General features: G+C 41.9%; 1 protein-coding gene across 1 annotated transcript; it reads right to left on the bottom strand.

Annotated features, from left to right (window-relative positions):
* Window positions 1-13,806: 13,806 nt before the first annotated feature.
* LOC108986031 lies at window positions 13,807-15,527 on the bottom strand. Its single transcript, XM_018958524.1, has 3 exons — window positions 15,383-15,527; window positions 14,362-14,687; window positions 13,807-14,262 (listed from the first exon to the last, which is right to left on the bottom strand). The coding sequence occupies exons 1-3, from the start codon at window positions 15,525-15,527 to the stop codon at window positions 13,807-13,809; spliced, it is 927 nt and encodes a 308-aa protein (XP_018814069.1).
* Between the last annotated feature and the right edge of the window lie 8,293 nt (window positions 15,528-23,820).

Genomic DNA, 23,820 nt, shown 5'->3' with positions numbered 1-23,820 from the left:
ATGAGACCAAGAGGTGATTTGTGATTAAAGTGGTAGGATCAAGCACCATTAGTTGAGCCAAAATAGAGATGTTTTACCACTGCTAATGTGATTTTCAAGAAAAATCTAAAAAACTTAATGAGTTTTCAATTAGTTAAATTCACATAAAGATATGAAGTTATTAGTTGTAGATATTTTTTATATTGTTCGAGTGAAAATATTGAATAGTTAAGAGATTTTTATTATCAATTTGGGATAATTGAGATTCTATAATAAGGAAGAATAAATTGTGTGTGATTTGTTAGGTGAAGACAAATACTTTAGATCTATTCTCATTATTATTAAAATCTTAATTTTAATGTTCTTTTCTTTAGTTTAATTTAGATAAATCATTCTTCAAATTTTGGTTTTTTAAATAGTAATTAATTTAGTCAATTTCAATACTTAATAGCATAATTATTCCCTGTGGGTTCGATAACCTTTTTCTTTAAAATACTTTACTACTTGTTACGATTCTGTACACTTGCAGATATATTTTTATGCTAACAGTGTGCAAGCTTGTGTACAAGTGAGGAAAAGATATGGTGGACGTGTGGGACAAAAGAAATTGAGATGGAGGGAGTGAGTTTCGGTAGGTGAGGTATGGGGCTAAAGTATTCTTGCTCATGGAGTTAGATGAGTGACTTGTTGTGAGAGATTGGAGGTGACCAAATGGCATGAGGGAAGGGGGCAATTTATCTTGAGTGAGGGGGTGGTTTTGGTGGTTGAAATGGCTGGTACATGGCATGGTATGGGACTGTGCAGGTGGTACAACAAGGGTGCCTTGGTTGCTTGCAAAAGAGCTCAAACTCATGTGTGAAGTGAAGGGCAAAATTCTAGTAGCATGTTGCTCGATTTTGGGGTTTGTAATTCAGACAAAAAATGAGGGCAAGGCAGGAGGGTTGCATGGTTGGAGAGGGCAAGGTAGGGGCTTCAAAAAGGTGTAAGACCTTCGAAAGAAATGCATGGTCTTGCCTTGTTTCACACTCATTCTTCTTATATATGTACTAAGCTTGAGATGTGCAAATGAGGTCCAAATGGAGGATGATGACGGTGCCAAGTGTCGGTGAGGTTTCCTAGTGTTTCTTGGCTGACTTGGGCATCCTACATGGCATCCTGGCTTACTGACAGTTGGTTGATGACGTGGCATGCTGGACGCCACGTAGTGATCTCCAATTGCCCATTTGGCACCCGAAAATCATGAAAACTTTTATTGCACCATAAAATCCAATCACCAACCCAACGATGCAATCTATTTTCTCTAATGATTCTATGCCTCAAAAAAACCCAAATAACATTACATTCTTTAAGCAGATCATAATTCGACTATGGATTCAAACCGAAAACCTGTCTAGTTCTTAATTCATGAATTTCTCCTAAGTCTTCATGGTATATCCAATGTATAAATAGAAGAAATTTTTTCCATCAAAGTTATTTGCTACCGGCAAGTGGGGGTGGCAATTCGTGTTCGTGAGTCGCATTCCTGTCGTCATGAGTATTAGATTATATAGATCAACCCGAACATGACCCGTTTAATTAAACGAGCTAGATCTCAAAATCTTAACACGACCCCTTTAAATTACAAGTGGCATGACATGACCCGCTTGACCCGTTTAATTATTATGGATATGATCCATTTAACTCATTTCATATAAATAGTTTGAGTTGACCTGTATTTTTATTTTTTCACCAAATTAATATAATTTCATATATACTACAAGAATAACTATATAAAATCATTTACAATTACAACTGGATTCATGATTCAATATTTTATCATCAATATCCAAACAAATAATATATAAGAAAATTAATATTTTCATAAAATAATATTACATATTAACAAAAAAAAAAAAAAAGTTCAATAGTTTGAGATATTATGTAGTCATATACTAATATTAATGTCAAAAATATAATTTCTTTGTATTATATGACTTGATTACTAGTTGACCCGCAATTGGTCTGTTTATTAATCATGTCTTATCGGGTGAACCCGTTTTAATCCAAATCCATTTATATCAAACTCAAATCTACTAATTTGTGTCATGTTCGTGTTGGATTCATAGGTCGTGTCATATATTGTCACCCCTACCGCAAAGGTCTATCCATCCCATGGAGTATTTTTCTTGGTTAATCAAAACCTCTGCGAGTCATGCCACATGACTCCACTAGTAGCGTCGATACTCTTTTATGATCTAATGTTGCTTATACAGTTAAACCAAATTGATCTCATTTTATTGGTGTTACGACCCCAAACTCTACTTGGGATTTGACAGAGCTTGAAGTATGGAGACATACAACATAAGGTTACATATCCTTGTTCATGACCATTAAAAATGCAGTGCCCCTAGAAACCATCTAATAGTATGCAATATTCATAATAGATAATTTATTTTTTGAGAAATAAACAATATACCAGAAATACTATATCTCAAAATATAAACCTGATTCATATTTCTATAATAAAAACAAATCCAAAATGTAGTTACACTTGTCCAACAAGACTGTATCAAAATAAGTACCGGAGATAGCGCTCCATAAATACAAACATGAAATAAAACTATTGCACTAAATCATTGAGCCGCTTTCGCAGCTCGGCTATAATATCCAAAATCGTATCCAGAAAATGGAGTATCCATGCTATTAGCCCCTCATCGTTGCTTCGTACGTGTGGTCTATTAAACCTTGTCTAGTTGGTTGTGTGTAGATTCTCGAAGTCCTGACACCTCATCTTTCATTTCGGGAGAATGGTAGTTGGAACTATCAAGTGAGAATTTGACAAATCTAAGAAAGTAAGCTACTAAACTATCAACAATATACATAGGCATGCATGACAGAAAAAATAGCATGTATACATCATAAAATGAACTTGAACATGCGTGACGTGACGTGACATATAAATAACATGACTATACATCAACGTAACATGACTTCACGTGAATGTGGCATAACTTGACTGGAACATGACTTTGTTGCATATACATGGTTGTTTAACATGAAACTGTAGATGTTCCACAACTCCCCAATGGCCATGTGCTCCTGCCAGTATCACATTATATCACAGGCATCTATGCCAGCTTTGAGTACGTTATGATAATTGAACTAATAAAATTCGCAAACGTGCAGTTGGTACCGCCGGCATTGGGTGCCTGACTTCGTTTCGATAACCAGTTACTTAGGTCCCATTTGAAGCTTTTTTACTGTACTTTGTCAACACAAATGATTTCACATCCAATTTAAACACTCTAACGTGGATAATGGAGTTGCATTAGGATAATTTCTCATCCTAGCACTTGAGATCGTGATAAAATAAAATAAAAAATAAAAAAAATAAAACTCATGCATAATAGATAAACGTATGACAAAGGACATGACATTCATATATTATAACAATTACATTAAGCATAAGTGACTTGAATATAAACCATAGTAGCCTCACTACCATACATGCATAAATAAATGAGAGTAACTTAGAGGCTAACTTATAGTTATATCGTGTAATGTAAAGCGAAGCATAATTGAGTGCAAACTGAAATGAGATATTTTCTATGATTAGAATATCTCACTAAAATCTTATAAAACTAAAAATTGCTAATTTAGGACTAAAATTACAAAGTTATCCCTCTACTTGTGAGAAATTATAATTTTGCTCCTAAAATAAAGATTTTGTAAATGAACTCTAAAACTTACCAAAATTTATATTAATCATGTAAATCTTGTCCTAAATCCAAAAATGAACTCATAATTTTTTTTTCAAAAAAAAGTAAAAAATATGCCAAACTCCTGGGCCAATTCACCTTTAGGCCAAAAACTACACTTTTTTGTCACTTGACCTTTTAACATACTAACATGCTTAAACCAGTTTTATCAACTCTAAAAAATTAAATCATTGGTTCTAAATCATTCTAAGACATCAAAACACACATTTCATAAAAATTTAGACTCATCATAGCAAAGAAAATGCCAAAACATTAAGATTAGGTCAAAATGAACCAACTCTTGATGTTCCTGGACTAACACTTTCAAATCAACTCCAAGGACTCCAAAAGTCCATAAAACTTCTCCTAACATGTTTATCATCCAAACCTAAGTGATATCATGTTTGAATGAACAACCAAAAATCACAAAATACACTTAGAACAATCTTTTGTATAAAAAGCCATAAAAGTGAGTATAACATGCATGGAATTGAAACAAAGTGACTAGATCTTTGATTTTTATACAATAAATCTTCAAATAAAAAACCATATATCTCATATTCAAGTTCTAAATTGATCTAAGTATTAAGTCTAGTATGTCATGGCAACAATTTCATCCAAACAAATCATCACACCCAAGAGCCTCTAGATTGAGTTTAAACCAAGCTCTTGCATGATTAACAACATTTCATTAATGATGTAAACCAACATTCTCCAAAAACAACTCATTCCATTGAGCAAAGCCTCAAGAACAACATAAACGAAAATCAAAGCTATATGATCAAATTTCTAGAGCCAGAGTCACAACCTAAGCTAAAATAGAAATTATTTTGAGCCAATCGGTTTCTAACACTTTGAAATCATTCAAAACGCTTTTATAAAAATACTAATATGCTTTGAATCCAATCGTAACTTTCATATAAACATGTTAAAACTTCACCATAGCAAGATTTACCAATCATTTTATCAAAAATTTCACAAAACTTTTGAAGTTTCACACAAACATCAAAAGTGTCACCACCGAAACCTTTCCTCCATCAACAACCATTTTCATCAATCAAAGCTCCACGAAAGATTTACCAATACATGCCCAAATAAACTAGACTCAATATAGAAAAAAATGCAAAAGTATTGAGCCAAATAAAAATGACTTACAAAGGCTAGAATGTAAGAACACAAACTGCCTAGAAAAAATTCTCTCAACTCTTTCTCAATTTGCTATAGAAAAGTGAGGAAAATGGCTAAGTGTGTGAAGTGAATTGCAAGGGACATGGGGTATAAGCGAGGCTTAATTGAGTGGGTGGATGAATGCACTTGGATGGGAGGGTGGCAGCTAAAAGGTGGAGGAAAAAGTGTTGCACAGCAACTAATTGGCTATTCTGGCTGAGTGGATGGGAGCTGATGGAGGGTGGTTTGACTTGAATTCAAGCCACTATTAGGGGTTGGTCATTGCTTTGTTCAAAAAAAACTTTTGGTTGGACTAAATGGAGTTAACCGAATGGGTCCAAGTTTGGGGTCCAGTTAGGGTTTGGTCATTGCTTAGTTCAAAACAAACCTTTCTTGCTTACAAATCATACCGAACCTTCGGTTCGATTCAACTGATTTTCTAGTTTTTTTTTACGCCCCTGTTGATGTCGTGTTTCGCAGCCCAAGCACTTCCGTAGTATCCAAGCTCGCACCACCTACAAAATAAGAAGAAGGGCTCCGGTGACGTCCAGGGTCACTCCGATGCCTAAGTCAGCGAATGATTCTCTTCTTGGGAACTTAGAAGAATAGTAAGAACAATTAGAAATTAAGCCAGTGCTCCCATGGGTAGGAAGCCTGCTATTTATACCTGATACAAGTCCTGCTGTCGAGGGGGTCGTGGTATGTGAGGTGTCAAACTTGTCACAACTCATTTCTCTCTGCCACAAAGCATCTGCTAGCGGCTCTGGCGGTTGAAAGAGATCGTGGTGTGTCAGGTCGTGGGTAAGGTAGTCATTAGTGTTTGGGATGCGTCATCGCGAGCTGAGCTTCCCGACTCACACCTTTGAGTGCGTCGTCCTGTGAATCTGGAGAGTCTGTGCCCGAGGATATTCAATAGTCCGCTTTTGCTGCCACGCGCCTCGCCTAGCATCCCATAGTAGGTCATGGTGGGCTACTGAGCCCAGAGACGTTCTCATCGGCTCCTCCGAACTCGGCCCCAAAAGATCTTCCCAGTTGGGTTTGCCATTCCTAGCTTAGTAAGTAGTCGTCCTGCTCGGACTCTTAGCTCACGAAGGAAGGGGTCTTGTCCTTGGCCCGAAGCCTTTGGGCTTGGCCTCCTCAGGCGTAGAGCTCCCAGATCTGGCCTCTTTGGTCCTGGGCCCTTTGTGGATGGGCCCCTTCCTCTCAGTACCCCGCGAATTCCTATTGCTTGTGCGTGGGGTGAATTCATTATTCCTTCAATTACACCGTTGTCTGTTTGGCTTCCGGCACTTCAAGTTCCCGAGGCCAATCATCATTGATGGGGTGCCTTTCTTCTTCTTTCGAGGATTGATAGGATGTGTGGGTGTCCCTCCCTTCATATCCTGTGATCTTATTGGCATGTGCCCCTCACTTTCCTAACATAACGCCTTTCAGCCCTACAGCCGCTCCAGGAATCACGTGCCGCGTGGCACTTCATGATCAGAGTCGCTTCATTTCCCGCGCACTCTCCATCCTGTCTCCACTATATAAGGCTCTCACTCTCACATCTTCCCCACCATTCCCTTCTGCTTTCTCATCCCGCATTTCTATTGTTCTCACTCTCTTCCTCTCCAGTAGTCGTGTTTCCCTTCCTTCTCTTCTTTTGGTCGTTGACTCTGTGCCTCCATATTTCTGGGGGAAACGCTAGGTTTCTTTCATTTCTAGTGATGACCTCAGGACATTTCATTCTAAGTACAAGATTCCTCCTACCATTGTTCTGGAGATTCATCGGGGTGAGCATGCAGTGAATCCTGACGATACGACAACGAGTGTTCCTTTCTGCCTCCCTTTCTGTCGTCTGGTTCTCGAGGTTCTGCATTACCTTGGACTGGCCCCATTGAACTCCACCCCAATGCGTGGCGCCTCTTGATATCCAATTGTATCATCTTCCGGATGATACTCAGCAATAATCCTGAGGAATACCCCAACCTGACGGCTCGGGAATTCTTTTTCGCCTATATCCTCGTCTACCATTCGGGAAGCATCATCAGTTTCCAGGCCAGTCCCTCAGGCGCAAGATTGCCTTGCTTGAGCAACATCATTCAAGTATAAAGGAGTGGTGTCGGAAGTTCTTCTTTGTATCGGGTTCGGAGTGGGAATTCCTCCAAGGGGAGGCCGCCCACAGGGAGTTCCCTATTCAGTTATGCTAGGGATTTCCCCTTCTGCGAAGAGCCTAGAAATTACCCTCAACCTAAGGGAAGAGGCTTGATTGGAGCTGGTGATTGCTTGGGTGTGGGCCCATCCTAACGAGTCGAAGACCGACTTGGTTCTGTCCGACGAGAATATCCGCGACTAGCACCCAGATTCGACCCTCTCCCCGAAAGCGGGCTTCGAGCTCTTTTGGTCGCCAAGCAAAACGACCGAGGGTACTCCACGATTCCCCTCCACAAAGTGGTTAGGTGGGGGGTTATTCTTCTTCTGGCGATCGGGGCAAAGAACCGGGAAGCCACCCCCTCTGCCTTGGGGCCAGGGATCCATGCGGATGGAAATTCCAGTTCCTTCAACATGGGGAAGTACATCATTCATGTGCCCTTTACCCCAACGAGCTCTTGGTCAGCTCCCGTCGATCCCTTTCTGGACCCATTGCTTCCTTCCGTGAAAGAGTTGGATGCATGCGATCTTCAGGCTACCTTTTACTTCTCTATCGCATTCCCAGCCCCTTGCGCCTAGCACATTTGAGCCATTTACCTCTTTCGAGGATACGCTGAGGGAGGAAGTAGCATGTCAGCTTCCAAAGACAAGGCAGACTCCTTCCCCATATTCGAGCCATAGGGTTGTTAGCGGGGATGGGACGTCTCCTAGGATCGGGTCGCGGGGCACAGAGTCTAGCTCCTCCCATGCCTCTAGTCGGGGAGGGGTGAGGGCGGACTTTGGCTACATTTGGATAGTGAGAATACCTAAGAAGTGTTGATAATATTTGTGAATAGTTATGAGTAGGGATTGAAGTGGGTTTGTGGGTCCCATTGAGAGTATTTTGAGTTGTTTGGATGTATGAAATATGTTGAGTTGTTGACTTTTGGATAGATAATTGAAAAAGGTGTGGATCCCTTCAATGATTGATTTTTTTTAATGATGATTTTATTTTTTTTAATGATGATTTTATTTATATATAATAGTGATAAATATTATAGTGATTTTATTTTTTATTTATATTTAATAATGATAAATATTATAGTGATTTTATTTTTTATTTATATATAATAGTGATAAATATTATAGAATGTTTGTGAATAGTTATGAGTAGAGATTGAAGTGGGTTTGTGGGTCCCATTGAGAGTATTTTGAGTTGTTTGGATGTATGAAGTATGTTGAGCTGTTGACTTTTAGATAGATAATTGAAAAAGGTGTGGATCCCATCAATGATTATTTTTTTTAATGATGATTTTATTTATATATAATAGTGATAAATATTATAATGATTTTATTTGGAGAGACTTTGGTACGAAGATGGTTCACTGTGTTTGGCATGTAGAGTATTTTCATCCGTTCGAGAATACTTGAAAATTGTTGAGATATCTTCGTTACCCAAACGTAGTCATCTATCAAGACGAGGAAGAAGAAGATTAAGAAGAAGATTAAGAAGAAGAAGAAGAAATCAGCGCAAGAGGAGATGGGCCAGGGCCCGAAAGGTCCTTCCCTTGCGTCTTGGATTTAAGGTGAGGTCACCAGGCGTGCTTCTCCAACGATGGGGGTCCCCCCCTCCTTCGTTTGCTGGGCCGAGTGGGTCCAATCGCGGTCCAAACTTCCAAGACCCTCCAATCTTCATAGACTTGAGTGATGATGACGACTCTGAGGCTCTATCCCCCATGGCACCCGAGGAAGGAAGTCAGTTCTGAGGCTCTATTCCCCGTCCCTTCCGAGTTTTTCTTGGCAGTTAGTCTCCTCAGGTCCTTCATCCTGCTCCGAGGAAGGAAGGATGCAAGCCTAAGCCTCAATCCTGGACGAAGCTCGTGATGTCGCTACTGAGCGCGTGGGTCGGATGTTGCGACCCTTATTTGGCCAGGTATTTCTTCTCGTGTGATACATCTTGTCGTGCCCGTCCAGTCTTCTTTTTTCTCATATACATATGTGTGTCTTGCAAGCTACTCGCCAGTTGGCCTCAACGATTGGTGGGGAACTAGGAGAACTAGAGGAGGCCAACTGGGAGCTCGGGACTCTGGCGCGTTTTGGGTACTTTAAGTTGAAGATGGCGGCCTGAAGAATAAAGAGTCTCAAGATGGAGCGGAAGGATCTGATCAAAGAGGTGGTGGATTTGAAGGAACAAAACCAGAACTTGGAGGGTGAATTGCATGTTGCAGAAGTTGCCCGGCAAGCCTCCGAGCAAGGTTTGGCTACTTAGGAAGCAGAGTTGGTGACTGCTCAGGAGAAGTTGGAGTCTGCTTGGCAAGAGCTATGAAAGTCTAGAGAAGAGACTGAGTTGGCTCGAAGGGAGTTGGTGGATTCCCAACGAAATCGAGCTTTGGCTGCAGGACAGCGTTCACGGCTGATGTTTGGACATTTGAGGCACTCTCAGGAGGCTCAGCTCTTAAGGAAGCAGCTCCGATAGGCCAAGGCACGAATCAGTGAGTTTGCACAGTCGGGCATTCAGAAGAACATTGACCTCCTATCTTGGAATAATGAGATTGCCGGTGAAGTCTCATCTGGAGGATGTCTTCAAACGATCCGGGGAGATTCGATCTCAGATTGTAGGTGCGAATGCTATTCGAGACGCAGCATGGTCTCATGGCTTTCTAGAGGGCCTCGATCGAATGCATAAGCACTTGTTGCAGAACCCCGAGCTAGACCTGCAGACTTTGTCACCTGCCTCCTTCCTCCCCGACCTAAGGTGCAATCTTATGTTAAGAACTTCGGGAAGCCAGGGTATCCCCCATTTTCCCCCAGTCTCCCCCGCCTCCTCCACCCTAGTGATGCACTGGGCCCTTCTCACCTCAGTCTCTTTTTTTCTTTTTTCCTTTTGAATGCTTTTTGTGGCCTTGCACAGTGTTCCCTGTATTTTCTGGTAATTATATATGGCTATTGATGAATGAAATGAAAACTTGTTTCTTACAGCGTGTCGTGTTCCTTTACTCCTCTCCTCCCCCCTTTCGTTTTACTTTTGTTGTTGTTGTGTCTGGGGCCCTTACCCCACAGCGAATCATGGGGCTCACCTTCTGGCGAGTGTTGGGACTCGTCTTGGTTGGATAGGTGGCCGGGACGTAGTTTGAAGACTTGGGCCCTTACCCCACAGCAAGTCAAGGGGCTTGCCTTCTTTCTAGTGCTAGGACTTGTCTTTGTTTGGCGGGGGGTCGGGACCCAGTTCGGTGACTTGGGTCCTTACCCCCAGTGAGTCAAGAGGCTCGCCTTCTTGTGAGTGCTGGGAGCGGCAATCTTTGTTGAAAGGGGGTCGGGACCCAGTTAAGAGATACCCCCTGCAAGTCAAAGAGCTTGCCTTCTTGCGAGTGTTGGGACTCATCTTTGTTGGGTGGGGGGGGGGGGTCGAGACCCAGTTCGGAGATTTAGGCCCTTACCCCGCAGCGAGTCAAAGGGCTCGTCTTCTTGCTAGTTCTGAGACTTGTCTTTGTTGGATGGGGGGTCGGGACCCAATCCGGAAACTTGGGCCCTTACCCCACAGTGAGTCAAGGGGCTCGCCTTCTTGCGAGTGCTGGGACTCCTCTTTGTTAGGCGGGAGGTCGAGACCCAGTTCGGAGACTTGGGCCCTTACCCCATAGCGAGTCAAGGGGCTAGCCGTCTTGCGAGTGTTGGGACTCATCTTTGTTGGGCGAGGGGTCGGGACTCAGTTCGGAGACTTGGGCCCTTACCGAGCAGCGAGTCAAGGGGCTAGCCTTCTTGTGAGTGCTAGGACTCGTCTTTGTTGGGCGGGGGGTCGGGACCCCGTTCGAAGACTTGGGCCCTTACCGAGCAACGAGTGAAGGGGCTAGCTTTCTTACGAGTGCTGGGACGCGTCTTTGTTGGGTTGGGGATTGGGACCCAGTTCGGAGACTTGGGCCCTTAACCAGCAGCGAGTTAAGTTGTTTTTGTTTACATATATATTATTCAAAAGAAAAGTAACACGAGGTTTGAGATTAACATCCGGGCGTTCTCATTCATTCGTGGTTGTTCGTACAAAGCATCACAACGTATTTCTACACATAAAACTTCTTCAAGTGTTCGACGTTCCACGGGTGGGGTAGCTAGAGCCCCTAATTGTCTTTAAGGCAATAGGAACCGAGTTGGTTGCTCGCAGTTACTACGTATGGGTCTTCCCAATGTGGTCCCAACTTTCCCTCTTCTAGGGTAGTTACTCTAGTTTGTCGAAGTACCAGGTCCCCCACCTTGAAAGAGCATGGCTTAAGTCGCCCGTTGAAGTATTGCTCCGCTTTTCACTTGTTATTCACCGTCCGAACCGCTGCTTCCTCTCTCATCTCTTCCAGGACATCTAAGTTCTCGTCTAATCTTTTGTCGTTAGTGTTCGTGTTGAAATGCTAGACACAGAAAGTGGGGAGTCCGACTTTTACGGGGATTACTGCTTCGCTGTCGTAGGTAAGGTTGAAGGGTGTCTCGCCGGTGGGGGTCCGGACGGTGGTCCGATACGCCCACAACACACTTGAGAGCTCTTCGGCCCAGGCTACTTTGTGCGCCCCAATTTTCTTCTTGAGGGTGGAAATGAGAGTTTTGTTGGTTGCCTCGGCTTGTTCATTGGCTTGAGGATGTCCAGACGAGGAGTACTTCACTTTAATTCCGAGCTCCGCGCACCAATCCTAGTAATGCGTGCAGTCAAACTGTTTTCCATTGTCCAATATGAAGTTGTGAGGTATGCTGAACTGGCATATTATTGACTTCTATAGGAATTTCATGATGATCCTAGAGGTGATGCTTGCGAGGGCCTCAGCTTCAACCCATTTTGTGAAATAATCGATCGGGACAATAACAAACTTAGCTCCTCTTCTTGCTGCTGGGAAAGGACCAATCAAGTCTACGCCCCATTGGGCGAAGGGCCATGGGGCCGTGATTGATGTCAGCTCCTCCACCGGGCAATGCGGAATCGGCCTGTGCTTTTGACACTTTGTGCATTTCTTGGCGAAGTCTTCTGCATCTTTGAGGGAGCGGGGCCAATAATATCCAGCCTGGGTTACTCTTGCAACAAGGGCCCTCCCTCCTAGATGGTTTCTGCAAATCCCCTTGTGAATCTCCGTTAGCACGTATTGGGCTTCATCCAGTGACAGGCACCTAAGGAGTGGTTTGGAGAAACCTCTCTTATACAGGACACTTTCTAACACGGTGAACCAGGCCGTCTTGTTCCTAACCTTTCATGCTTCTCCCGGGTCGTTGGGTAGCTGCCCTTCCTGCAGGAATTTCTGGATATTTGTGGCCCATTCAGGAGGTGCTAGGGTCGTGACTAACACTTCCAACCCAATGGACGGGGTGGCGACCATCCTGACCACCGTGTGTTCTGGAAGGGGGAGTTCTTCCTGCCTCGACACACCCCTCGCTAGACGATCCACCTTCTGGTTCTCTCCTCTTGGCACTTGGTGGATGTTCAAATAGTAGAACCAGTCGCGTTCGATGCAGACCAACTGGAGGTACTTCTTCAGTTTTTCCTCCTTTGTTGCGAATTGCCCTAGCACCTGGCTAACCACCACTTGGGAATCCGCCCTCACCTCTATTTCTTCAGCCCATAGTAACCATGCCACTGCCATCCCTGCCAAGAGTTCTTCATACTCAGCTTCGTTGTTGGTTGTTTTGAAAGCTAGCTTGACTACATAGTTGTGCTCCTACCCTTGCTCGATGATGATATGCACCCCTACTCCCCCGCCGGCCCGGCAAGATGAGCCGTCGATGTAGACCTGCCAGGGATTTCCTTGGGGTGCGTTCGGAACTTCTTCTAGGAAATTGGTGAACTCCGCCACAAAATCTACCAGCACTTGTCCTTTGGCTGCAACTCGAGGCTGGTATTCCATATCAAACTCACTGAGCTCGATCACCCACTGCGCAAGCTATTCCGAGGTATCTGGCTTCTGCAATACTTTCTTAAAGGGAAGGTCGGTCAAAACTTTCATTGGGTGGGCCTAGAAATACGGCCTTAGTCTCCTGGCAGTAGCAACCAAGGTGAATACTAACATCTTCGTTCAGGGATACCTTGCTTCCACGCCATGGAAGGCCCTACTCATGTAGTAGACGGGCCGCTACCCTTCTTCCGCATCCCAAAAAAGTACGGTCAAAACAACATGGGGTGATACTGCTAGGTACACCGTCAAGGTTTCCCTGGGTTGTGTTTGGCTGAGCAGTGGGGGCCGACTCAGGTACAACTTCAAATCAGCGAAGGCTTTCTCGTAGGTTTTGTCCCACCCCTGGGCTTTCCTCAAGACTTTGAAGAAGGGTAAGCATCGGTCTGTTGATCAAGCAATGAAACGGTTCAGTGCTGCTACTCGCCTAGCCAGCCTCTAGACCTCATGCAGGTTGCGAGGGGAGGGCATTCCTATCACAGCTTCCACCTTCTCTAGGTTTGCCTCAATCTCTCTCTCGGAGATCATGAATCACAGGAACTTACTTGTCTCTACTCTGAACGCACTTCAACAGGTTCAACTTCATCCGGTATTGTCGAAGGACGGAAAATGCTTTCTCAAGTCTGCCAAATGCTATCTGCGCTCCTTACTTTTTACCAGCAGGCCGTCTACATATACCTCCATATTCTAACCGATCTGTTGTTTGAACATCTGGTTAACCAGCCTTTGGTAGGTGGCCCCTGCATTTTTAAGGCCGAACGACATGGCCTTGTAGCAGTAAAGGCCTAGGTCCACCACGAATGTTGTCTTTTCCTCATCGTCTAGGTTCATCCTGATCTGGTTATACTAAGAATAGGCACCCATGATGCTAAGTATGGGGTGCCCCGCCGTCGAATTCACTATTAGGTCGATGCGAGGTAGAGGGAAACTGTCGGGCAAGCTTTGTTCAGGTCGGTGAAGTCTACACACATTCGCCACTTCCCGTTGGCCTTCTTCACTAGAACTACATTAAATAGCCATTCCGGGTAATGGACTTGTTGGATGAACCCTACTAATAGGAGACATTCAACCTCCTCGACGATCGCCCAATACCTTTCTGCGCTAATGCTTTGCCGCTTCTGCTTGACTCTTCGCACCGCCAGATCGACACCAAGCCAATGCTCAATGATGGAGTTGTCGATCTCTGGCATATCCTCATAGCTCCAAGCGAACACATCTCGATGCTCTATCAAAAGGGATATGAGCCCCGTCCTCATTTTCGGGTCTAGCTTAGTCCCGATCTGGACCATCCATTCTAGTGTCGACTGGTCGACTGCAACCAGCTCCAAGGGCTCGTTGGGGTCTGCTTGCCGCAGAGCCTATTCATCACAAATCTCATCATCACATTTAGTCAGGGGCGGGGGCCAACCTAGCTTCGGTACTTCTTCTGCCGCCTCGACGCTCGCGACTAGTTTGACCTCGTGCCTTAGCTCTCGGTCGTAGCATTCTTGAGCCAAGACCTGCTCACCACGAACTTCGCCCACTCCCGAGTCGGTGGGGAACTTCATTTTGAGGTGGTAGGTGGATGTCACCGCTCTTAGGCTATTCAGAGTGGGGCACGCCAGTATGGCGTTGTAGGAGGACGGTGACTTGACAACTAAGAAGTCAGACATAATGGCCTCAGTCTTGGGAGCCTTCCCCGCCAGCACTAAAAGGGTGATGGCTCTCATTAGTTGGATGACGTCCCCATGAAGCCCTTGAGTGGCATTGGAGCAAGATACAGTCAGTCCAAGCTGATTCCCATCTTGACAAAGGCCTCCCAAAACAAGATGTCAATTGAACTGCTGTTGTCTACTAGGATTCTACGGGTTTGGAAATTTGCTATTGCATCGTTACCACCAGCGCGTCGTCATGCGGATGGAGGATGCCTTCTTCGCCTCTTGCATCGAAGGTTATCATGGGACCTCCAATACATTGTTGGGGCCTGTGTGCAACTCGATCAATGGCGAACACTTCCTCATACCTCGCCTTATGGGCATGTGCTTTTTCGAGCCGATGAAGTCATGCCTCCTCCCGCATAACCCTTATGATCGTGCTGATCTCCCCAAGTGGCCTGTTTTCTACTGGGGGACTCCTCCGCACCTCATCCCTTGTCCCTTGCCTTCTCGGGCTCGTACCTCGCTGGGGGCTAGTGCTTCTCCCTCCCCCCAATCTACATAGTATTCCTGTCGGCGGGCCCGGTTTCGCTGGTCTTCCTTCCTCATCCTCTTCAGGGCATAGCAGTCTCAAGTGTTGTGGTAGTTATTCATATGGAACTCACAGTACGGGCAGCCCTCATCGTCTCGGGGATGCTCTCTTCGAGGGCTTAGGCATTGGTTCCCTCCCACTGCCAGGTTTATGTGTGTGCACGGCCTTCCCCTTGGGGCCAAGCTGGCATTTCTCCCCTGCTTTTTGTGTCAGATGCTCCCCTCTTCCCTTGGTCGCGATTTCCTCATGGACCTGACGCCTTCTGACCCGCTCGCTCCATCTCAGACTGCCATGGGGCAATTAGGGCCTCGAGCATATCTTCAGCGTTGATGAACCCATCTACCCGGTCCATAAATTCCCTCAGTGTTGTAGGGGTCTTTCGCGCTATCTCCGCCATGAACGCAATCAGAGGCCAGATTCCCCCTAGGAGAGCTGCCAACGTGATCTTCTCATCTTAGTCGTCGATGCTCATACGCTCTTGATTGAACCGCTCGAGATACGACTTCAAGTTCTCACCATCTCACTGTTTGACGGTTAGAAGGTGAGCTGCCGGGCGTCTCCTTTTTTGACTTGCCAGGAATTCAGTCATGAAGAGGCAGGTGAGCTCCTCAAAGCTATCTACCATCTCTATACCCAGCGACCCAAACCATATCCGGGCGGCTCCTTTTACTGTCAGTGAGAAGGCTCAGCAGGCAACTTCCCCCGGGAAATCATGCAGGGTCATGTGGGCTTTGAACGTCTCTAGGTGTTCCAGAGGATCTTTGGACCCGTCGTAGATTTCCATATGGGGACTTTGAACTTGGGAGGTAATGGCACTGCCATGACTCCCACCCTGTACGGGAGGTCGGTGCTTATGAGTAGGTAGTCTACGGTGGATGGCATGTCTATCTTTTTAACCATCTCTGCGCATTTATCCTGATTTGAACATGCATCTGACATCTCTCTTCTTCAGCCACGGCGTCTGTAGGGACCGCCGTGAATCTTCATGTTTGTTGCCACTTGGTTCTGCACCTCCCATTAGCTTTTTGTTGGTGCGTTTGAGAGCTACATTCTCCTATCGTAGCATCCCAACCTCTTCCGTCAACTTTCTCATTGTCTCCTCCATACTCGCAAGTCTTGCTTCCATCGCCTCTTCTTCGTCGTCTCCCCTTCGCATAGCTTGGGATCGCATCCTTTCCGGTATACGAAGTACATGCTTTTATGGAAAATTATCCCACAGACGGCACTACTGTTGATGTCGTGTTTCACAGTCGGAGCACTTCCGTGGTATCCAAGCTCGCGCCACCTGCAAAATAAGAAGAAGGGCTTCGGTGATGTCCGGGGTCACTCTGATGCCTAAGTTAGCAAAGGATTATCTACTTGGGAGCTTAGAAGAATAGTAAGAATAATCATAAATTAAGCCAGGCTCCCATGGGTAGGAAGCCCGTTATTTATACCTGATACAAGTCCTGCTACCGAGGGTGTCGTGGTATGTCAGGTCTCAGACATTTCATCACTCATTTCTCTCTGCCACGAAGTGTCTGCTCGCGGCTCTGGCTACTAAAGGAGATCATGGTGTGTCAGCTGTGTTAGGCTTGTCCTCTACTAGGAGGGATCGTGGTGCATCAGGTGTCAGGCTTGCTACCACTTATTTCCTACTGCCACAGTGTGTCAGTCTGTGGCTCTGGCGGCTGATAGGGATCATGGCTTGTCAGGTCATGGGTAAGGCAGTCCTTAGTGTCTGGGATGCATCGTCGCTTGCCGAGCTTCCCGACTCACACCTTTGAGTGCGTCGTCCTGTGAATCTGGAGAGTCTATGCCCGTGCATATTCAGTAGTCCGCATGCTGTCGGGTGCCTCGCTCGGCGTCCCATAGTAGGTCCTAGTGGGCTGCTGAGCCCCGAGACATTCTCATCGGCTCCTTGGCCCCGAAAGATCTTCCCAGTTGGGTTCGCCGTTCCTGGCACAGCACGTAGCCGTCCGACTCGGACTCTTAGCTCACAGAGGGGTCTTGTCCTTGGCCAGGAGCCTTTGGGCTTTGCCTCCTAGGTCCTAGAGCTCCCGAATGTGGCCTCTTTGGGCCCAGACCCTTTGGGGATGGGCCCCTCCCTCTCAACCCCTAACAATCAACTTTCTCCCATGTCTAACCTTCCACACCACTGTCGACAATTATAGAAGTTACCAACCAGTTATTGTTCACCCCCAGGAGCCACTGTGAAGAAAACATCAAGCATGCTTCAAGGGCATGGCCATGCCTTTACAACAAAGCTTTTGCATTTTCAGCTCATGCAGGCATCAAACTACACCACAACTTAGCATCTTCAACCCAACACCAGTTTCTACTTTTGTTGGAAGAACTAACTCACCCTCATTGCACCTCGCCACCACTCAACTGGATACCAGTCACCATGGTCATGACCATTTTCTCTATTAATTGGTTTGTCCTTTCGAGTCCTCTCTTATGTTGTTTCAACTCTCTCCCTAGGTAAAATTCTATCTTTCCTATATATGTTTTCTGCTTTATTTTACAAATAATAAAATAATGGCTAGTCGGATGTGAGTGGAGGTTAAGGGACATGGTGATGTATATATATATATATATATATATATATATATATATCTCGTGCATGGTTTATTATATGTTTAAGTGTGCAAATCATACTTATTTAAGTTATCATGTTAAGATGTTTATATCAATTAAATGAGGTGCCGTAATATTGTGAATCATAAGAGGATAATTTATTTGATTGGAATTGTCATGTTGTGAGTTTGAGCTGCCACGATTGGATTGCATGAGAACAAGATGTAAGCAAGATGAGCAAGTCGTGTAAGGGCGAAGAGTGTGTTCATTGATTTTTGGATATGAATTGTGTAGCATGGATTGATGTTGTCAATTGAATTGAGGGTTTGGATCGATGAGATGATGTTGTAATGAATAGATGGGATTGTTGTAATGTATTTAATATTAATCAGTTAATGGATTATGTTGTATGTATTGTATATAGCTGATGTTGGATGATGTAATACTGTGAAATCACCACTTGTCCCAAAAGTTTAAGCTGATGGGAAGAGGTAGATTTTATCGTTTTATATCTTAACACTCCCCCTCACTTGTGGGCCAGACTTCTTCTCAATGAGTAGGCCCAATAAGTGGAATATTTAATTAAATGGGATAGAGTGTAGAGTCGGGGTTCGAACTCAGGACCTCTGCTCTGATACCATATGAAATCACCACTTGTCCCAAAAGCTTAAGCTGATGGGAAGAGGTAGATTTTATCATTTTATATCTTAACAAATACAAGGGTTAAAGTGTGGAGGCTCAATTGAACAGTAGAAAGGAAGTGGAAGTGTCTTGAATTAATTTGGTAATGTAGAAATGTTACAAAGTATATATGTTGGAACCCATGGAATAATTCAAGATTTGAACAAATTGCTTAAGATTCTATGTTTTCTTTATTTTATGTTTTGAACTGATCAAGAGATGAAGACTTTTTTTTTTTTTTTATGATTCTTTTGATAAAAATATTCAAAACATTGATTAACATTTTAATTATGATTTTTCTTATAAAATACTGATAAAAAGATTGGTTAAGATTTAAGTTATATCTCATAATCTAAATCTATAAAATTTGGCCATGGAGCATGAGGGTCGAGATAGAAAGCAAGGCAAGCCGAGAAATGAATGAATATGGATACGGAACTAGCAATCAGTGCCAAGAGGCGAGGAAATAATGGCAATTGATGTCAAGGGCGAGACGCGTAAAAAGGGTGACAGGCCCAATGAGAGAGCATACAAGGCCGATGAAACCACACTCAATGCCAGTACGACCGATGAAGATATTATTAATTCGTTTGAATAGTAAAAATATTTTATTTTATTTTATTTTATTATTATAATTTTTTAAAATTTTTATATAAAATATAATAAAAAATTTAAATTTTTTTTAAAATTTTAAAATAATAATAATATAATAAATATTATTTTATTTTATTTTATTTAAAATCAACTTATTTCATCTCACTGTTAGAATCGCACCGCACATGACTTTATCAATCTAGACTATTCACCATATCTCGAACTTCCCATTTTAAAGACAATTACTTGGGGAGCCTTTTTCAATACCTAGTGTCTTTTTTTAAAAAAAAAAAAAAAAAATTAGATAAGATCTGACGTCAAATCATTGGCACTAAGGGAATGTTTAAAAATTATCTTCATTTTATCCTACCTTCTCTCATTTTTTTTAAACATCACTCAAAATAAAGATTTTTAAATTAATTATTATAATTTTTTTAAATTAATCATTATAATTTTCTCAAAATTAAAAAAAAAAACAATTTAACTCTTTTAAATTTTAAATAAAAATTATATTTTAATAATATTTTAATTTTATAATATTTTTTATTTAATTTTTTTCTCTCATTTTCTAAAACTTCATGGAAGTTTGGATAACGAATTGAAATGAGATGAGTTGAAATGAAAGTTAAATTGAATAAAATATTATTAGAATATTATTTTTAATATTATTTTTTATTTTGAGATTTGAAAAAGTTGAATTGTTTATTGTATTTTGTATAAAAATTTAAAAAAATTATAATGATGAGATAAGATGAGTTAAAAGGCTTTTGGAAACCAAACCTAACTCAAACTATCTCACTACTATTCACAAACCAACTTACTACTATTTATAAAATTTTCGACCTAATTTGGGTACATGTATCCTCAGAATATCTCACTACTATTTATTAATTTATTATTACTTTTCATATACTTTTTACTATTATTAACTACTATTCAATATTCTATTATTATTTTTGCATTACTTTTTACTATTATTCATAAAATACTTAAAAATACATCACTACACAAACACAACCAAAGATCCGAATCTTGTCTCGTTCTCAAGCATTCCCCTTAGGTGATATTTTAACAGATTGTTTTACATTTTTTACTTTTAGTATTTTAAATATTTTTTATTTAGTTTATATATGACATGTGACATCAAGTCATTGGAATTTACAAGATATTTTAACAGATCTTTTACGTTATATTATCAGAAGTATTCAATTTGTTATCAACTTGTTTTATCGTCACTGCTTTAGGATCACCTGTAACCACAGAGTAATACGGCTTGGAGGGTTTGAGAGAATGCCTATGATACCTAAGTCAATGACCAAATAAAACTCCTTAATATCAATGAATCAGATGCATTTTACATACCTGGACTTTTTCCTTATATAGAACATTTGAACCGTTCTGTTATTAAGTGATAACAGACACATCTATTATTTCAAATTCAAACCCGGAGATGAAGGGTTCATCTCTTAATAAATTTGAATGATTACTGTTTCGACCCCATGCCACTATCATATAGTTATCCAGTTGGTATTGGCAATAGGCTGAATCCTCTTAATATCGAGTTGGGTTTCAAATAGTGAAGTAGGCTACGTACCTAAGTAATGGCTCAGGCCCATATGGGTTTAACCTGTTGGAATATTCTCTCCAAAATTGATCCAAGTTAAAATTTCAGAAAGTAGAAAATTCAAAATCAGAGCTTATAGATTACTTTGTCGAAAGGGAAAATCAAGTTGACAATTTAATATAATAAATTTTTAAATTTTTACATAAAAGATTATAAACAATTCAATTTTATCAAAACCTTAAACAATAATAATATTAAAAAATAATATTTTGATAATATTTTATTCAACTTTTAATTTTCATTCAACTGATCATCTCATCTCAACTCCATATCAAAACCGCACCTAAGGAATGTATGTTAAAACATGATGAGGTGTAAATGAGACTTTTATCCCCTCTGCCCAAAAGCCACAACATCAAACTTCTCATCATAAGTAAAATAGACTTACGCATTCACAATCAAAACAAAATTTTATAAAATGAATTTAAGAAAAAAATTGATGGTGGCTGCTAATCTAAGGGTGTGTTGCGGCCATCCTCATGGAGTAGGTAGAACATCAACCCTCACCATGGTGGCCAAATCGCCCTGATGCAGTGTAGATCAAGGCTGCTCCGCATTGGGGTCTCCAGAACCACACCGGCCACCCCAATCAACTACTCATGCTCGAAGTGAACACCTCAACACTTGGCAGTTGGCTGAAATCTTGCATCGAGATATTACTTCAACCTCTGTAGGCCTTGTTTGGATTGAGAAAGTATTTTAACTCATCTTATCTAATTATTATAATTTTTTCAAGTTTTTAAACAAAAAATACAATAAATAATTCAACTTTTTTAAATTTCAAAATAAAAATAATATTAAGAAAATAATATTTTAATAATATTTTATTCAACTTTTATTGTGAGTTCGAGCCCCATTAGTCCAGACCTAGGATTCGATGAATCAATTTTATTCTTATCTTAACTCACTATCCAAACCTCTCCTTAGGGTGGTTAAGATGTAGTTTAGGGTTAAGGTAGGATTTATGATTTTGAGTTTTTTTTTTTTTTTTAGAGTTTTAGAAAGTGAAAACTATATTACGTGGTTTAGCTATTTTAATAAATGTTGAATTTAAAAAAAATAATAATAAATGAACTCCATTAATAATCAAAGAAACTAATCAACATTTATATAAGATGAACTTGTACATCCTCCATAATAAGATTGTACATTTTGCACAATAATACCACTTTTCATTTTCTAGTCTCTTTGATCTAGAGCTATATCCCAATTTGCTTTTGAACAATGTCTAGGAGAGTGTCATCTTTGTGTGATTGTCCTTTATGCTATGTTATCATCATGAGTACTTATTTGTATTGACTCCACGTAAGCCTGTAGGGATTCTTCTGCTCGTATCAATAATTGATTCAGATATTGTTGTTTTTAAAAGAAAAAAAGTACTAAAGATGTCCTAGAAGCTTATACCAACAAAGTTCATTTGAAAGGAGACATTTGAAACAAAGCTTGTTAACTTCCTCATATATGAATCTTTTAGTAAGCTTCAAGTTCATTGCATTTCTCATATTGTAAGCTAGCACTAGCATCCATGCCTCGATACCATTGATTGCTTTTTGATCCTGCAATAGCTAACCTTCTTCATCTTCCACCTTGTGAATATAATTGAATTGTCTTATTTGGTTAGCACATTGGTGAAAAAGTTTTGAATTGTCTTATTTCTACTTGAGTTAATATCCTTTTGGACATCCTTGATTACTTGAATGGAAGCAGCACTTCCTTCTTTTGTTAGCATCCTCTACAATCTCTCCTGCTTTTCTTCTGATAGCTTCCTCTTAGTAGCAAATTTACTAGTGCTCGAGCGTCTCATCAGTCATTTCATCTTTGCATTCACTGAGCTTTAGTCTGATTTGAGACACATCAGCTTCCTGACCTTCTGTTCTATCCCAAAGTCTTTGTACCGCTTCTTGGCATTCGGCATCTAACTTCCAATTAGCATTATGTTTCCATGTCCTTCTAAAACATCTTGGCTTCGATCCATTTTATGAAGTGGGAGTAGAATGTTGTTTTGATCATAATCTGACATGGGGAATGTTTCCACATGCCTTTGACCAAAAAGCATCATGCATGCTTGGTTTGCCACAAAATGATCCAATTGCTCAAAGGTTTATTGTTGATCAACCCGATTGTTTCTCAACGTATACTTCTGTCCATTAAAACCCTGATCAAACAAACTGTAATCCTCCAAGGCTTCTTGAAATTTTAATATTTGACTTAGCAGCCTCATTCCACCACCTTTTTCTCAATGTTACTAAGGATTTCTATGAAATCCCCAATGATGAAACATTAATTATTATGACCTTCACTAATTTTTCTGAGCCAATTCCAACATTCTTTCCTTTTATGTGCTTATGGATGACCATATAGACCATTTAATAACTACTTTGAAGTTCACTTTTCTGGCTAGGATTGGGCGGTAGGGCTTTGCCCCCCGTCACCCTTTTGTCCACCGCCTCGATGGTGAGGGCAACCCCACACCTCGCACCCCCGGGCTGGTCTTAAAGCCCAACCCAAATATTTATAAATAATACACACACACACACATATTCTTTACCAAAACGAAGTCTTTTGGTAACAATTTTTTTTTTTTTAAATTGAAACAAAGAAACGAAGTTGTTTTTGGGGTTAAGAAAAACCTAATTTCCCCTCTAGGAGTGTCTCTTCCCCCTCTCTCTCGCCTTCTCTTGCGGCTGTGTAGCGATGAAGTCTTAGAACTCTCGTAGTTGCCGTGGCGGCGTGTCCTGCTGCCTCGTCTCCTACTCTTTGCCGTGGGATTGCTCCAAGTTTTTACTAGCTTAGATATATATTTTTTTTTTGTTTCTGATTTGCTGTGGATCTATATTTTGTTGTGGAGTTTTTATGTATTTGCTATTTTCTTTAAATTCTTTTTCCAATTTTGACCACCATGCCTTGCAGTGGACAAGGGGGCGACAGACCAGTGGTCTACCCCCCCCCCCCCCCCCCCCCCCCCCCCCCCCAACTCCTACACACAGACGGGGGCCCTGCCCCAAGATACGGTGGAGGATTCCAGAGGGCAAAAACCCCCCTTCTGTGCATGCAGGGGTGGTGTGTGGAAAGTGGGCAACCTCGCCTAGCACCCCTAGTAAGTAATTCACCAAGATGACTTCCACTTATAAATCCCACATCAAAGCTAAACCTCCTCTACTTCCAACATTATAAAAACACAATCAAAACACAATTTTCTTCCTAAAAACTAAAATTCTCTTTCTTGTAACTT

The sequence above is a fragment of the Juglans regia genome, chromosome 5, assembly GCF_001411555.2.
Source record: "Juglans regia cultivar Chandler chromosome 5, Walnut 2.0, whole genome shotgun sequence".
NCBI lineage: Eukaryota > Viridiplantae > Streptophyta > Magnoliopsida > Fagales > Juglandaceae > Juglans > Juglans regia.
Note: the sequence above shows the minus strand (reverse complement) of the source record. Positions and strands in the feature narration are given on the sequence as shown.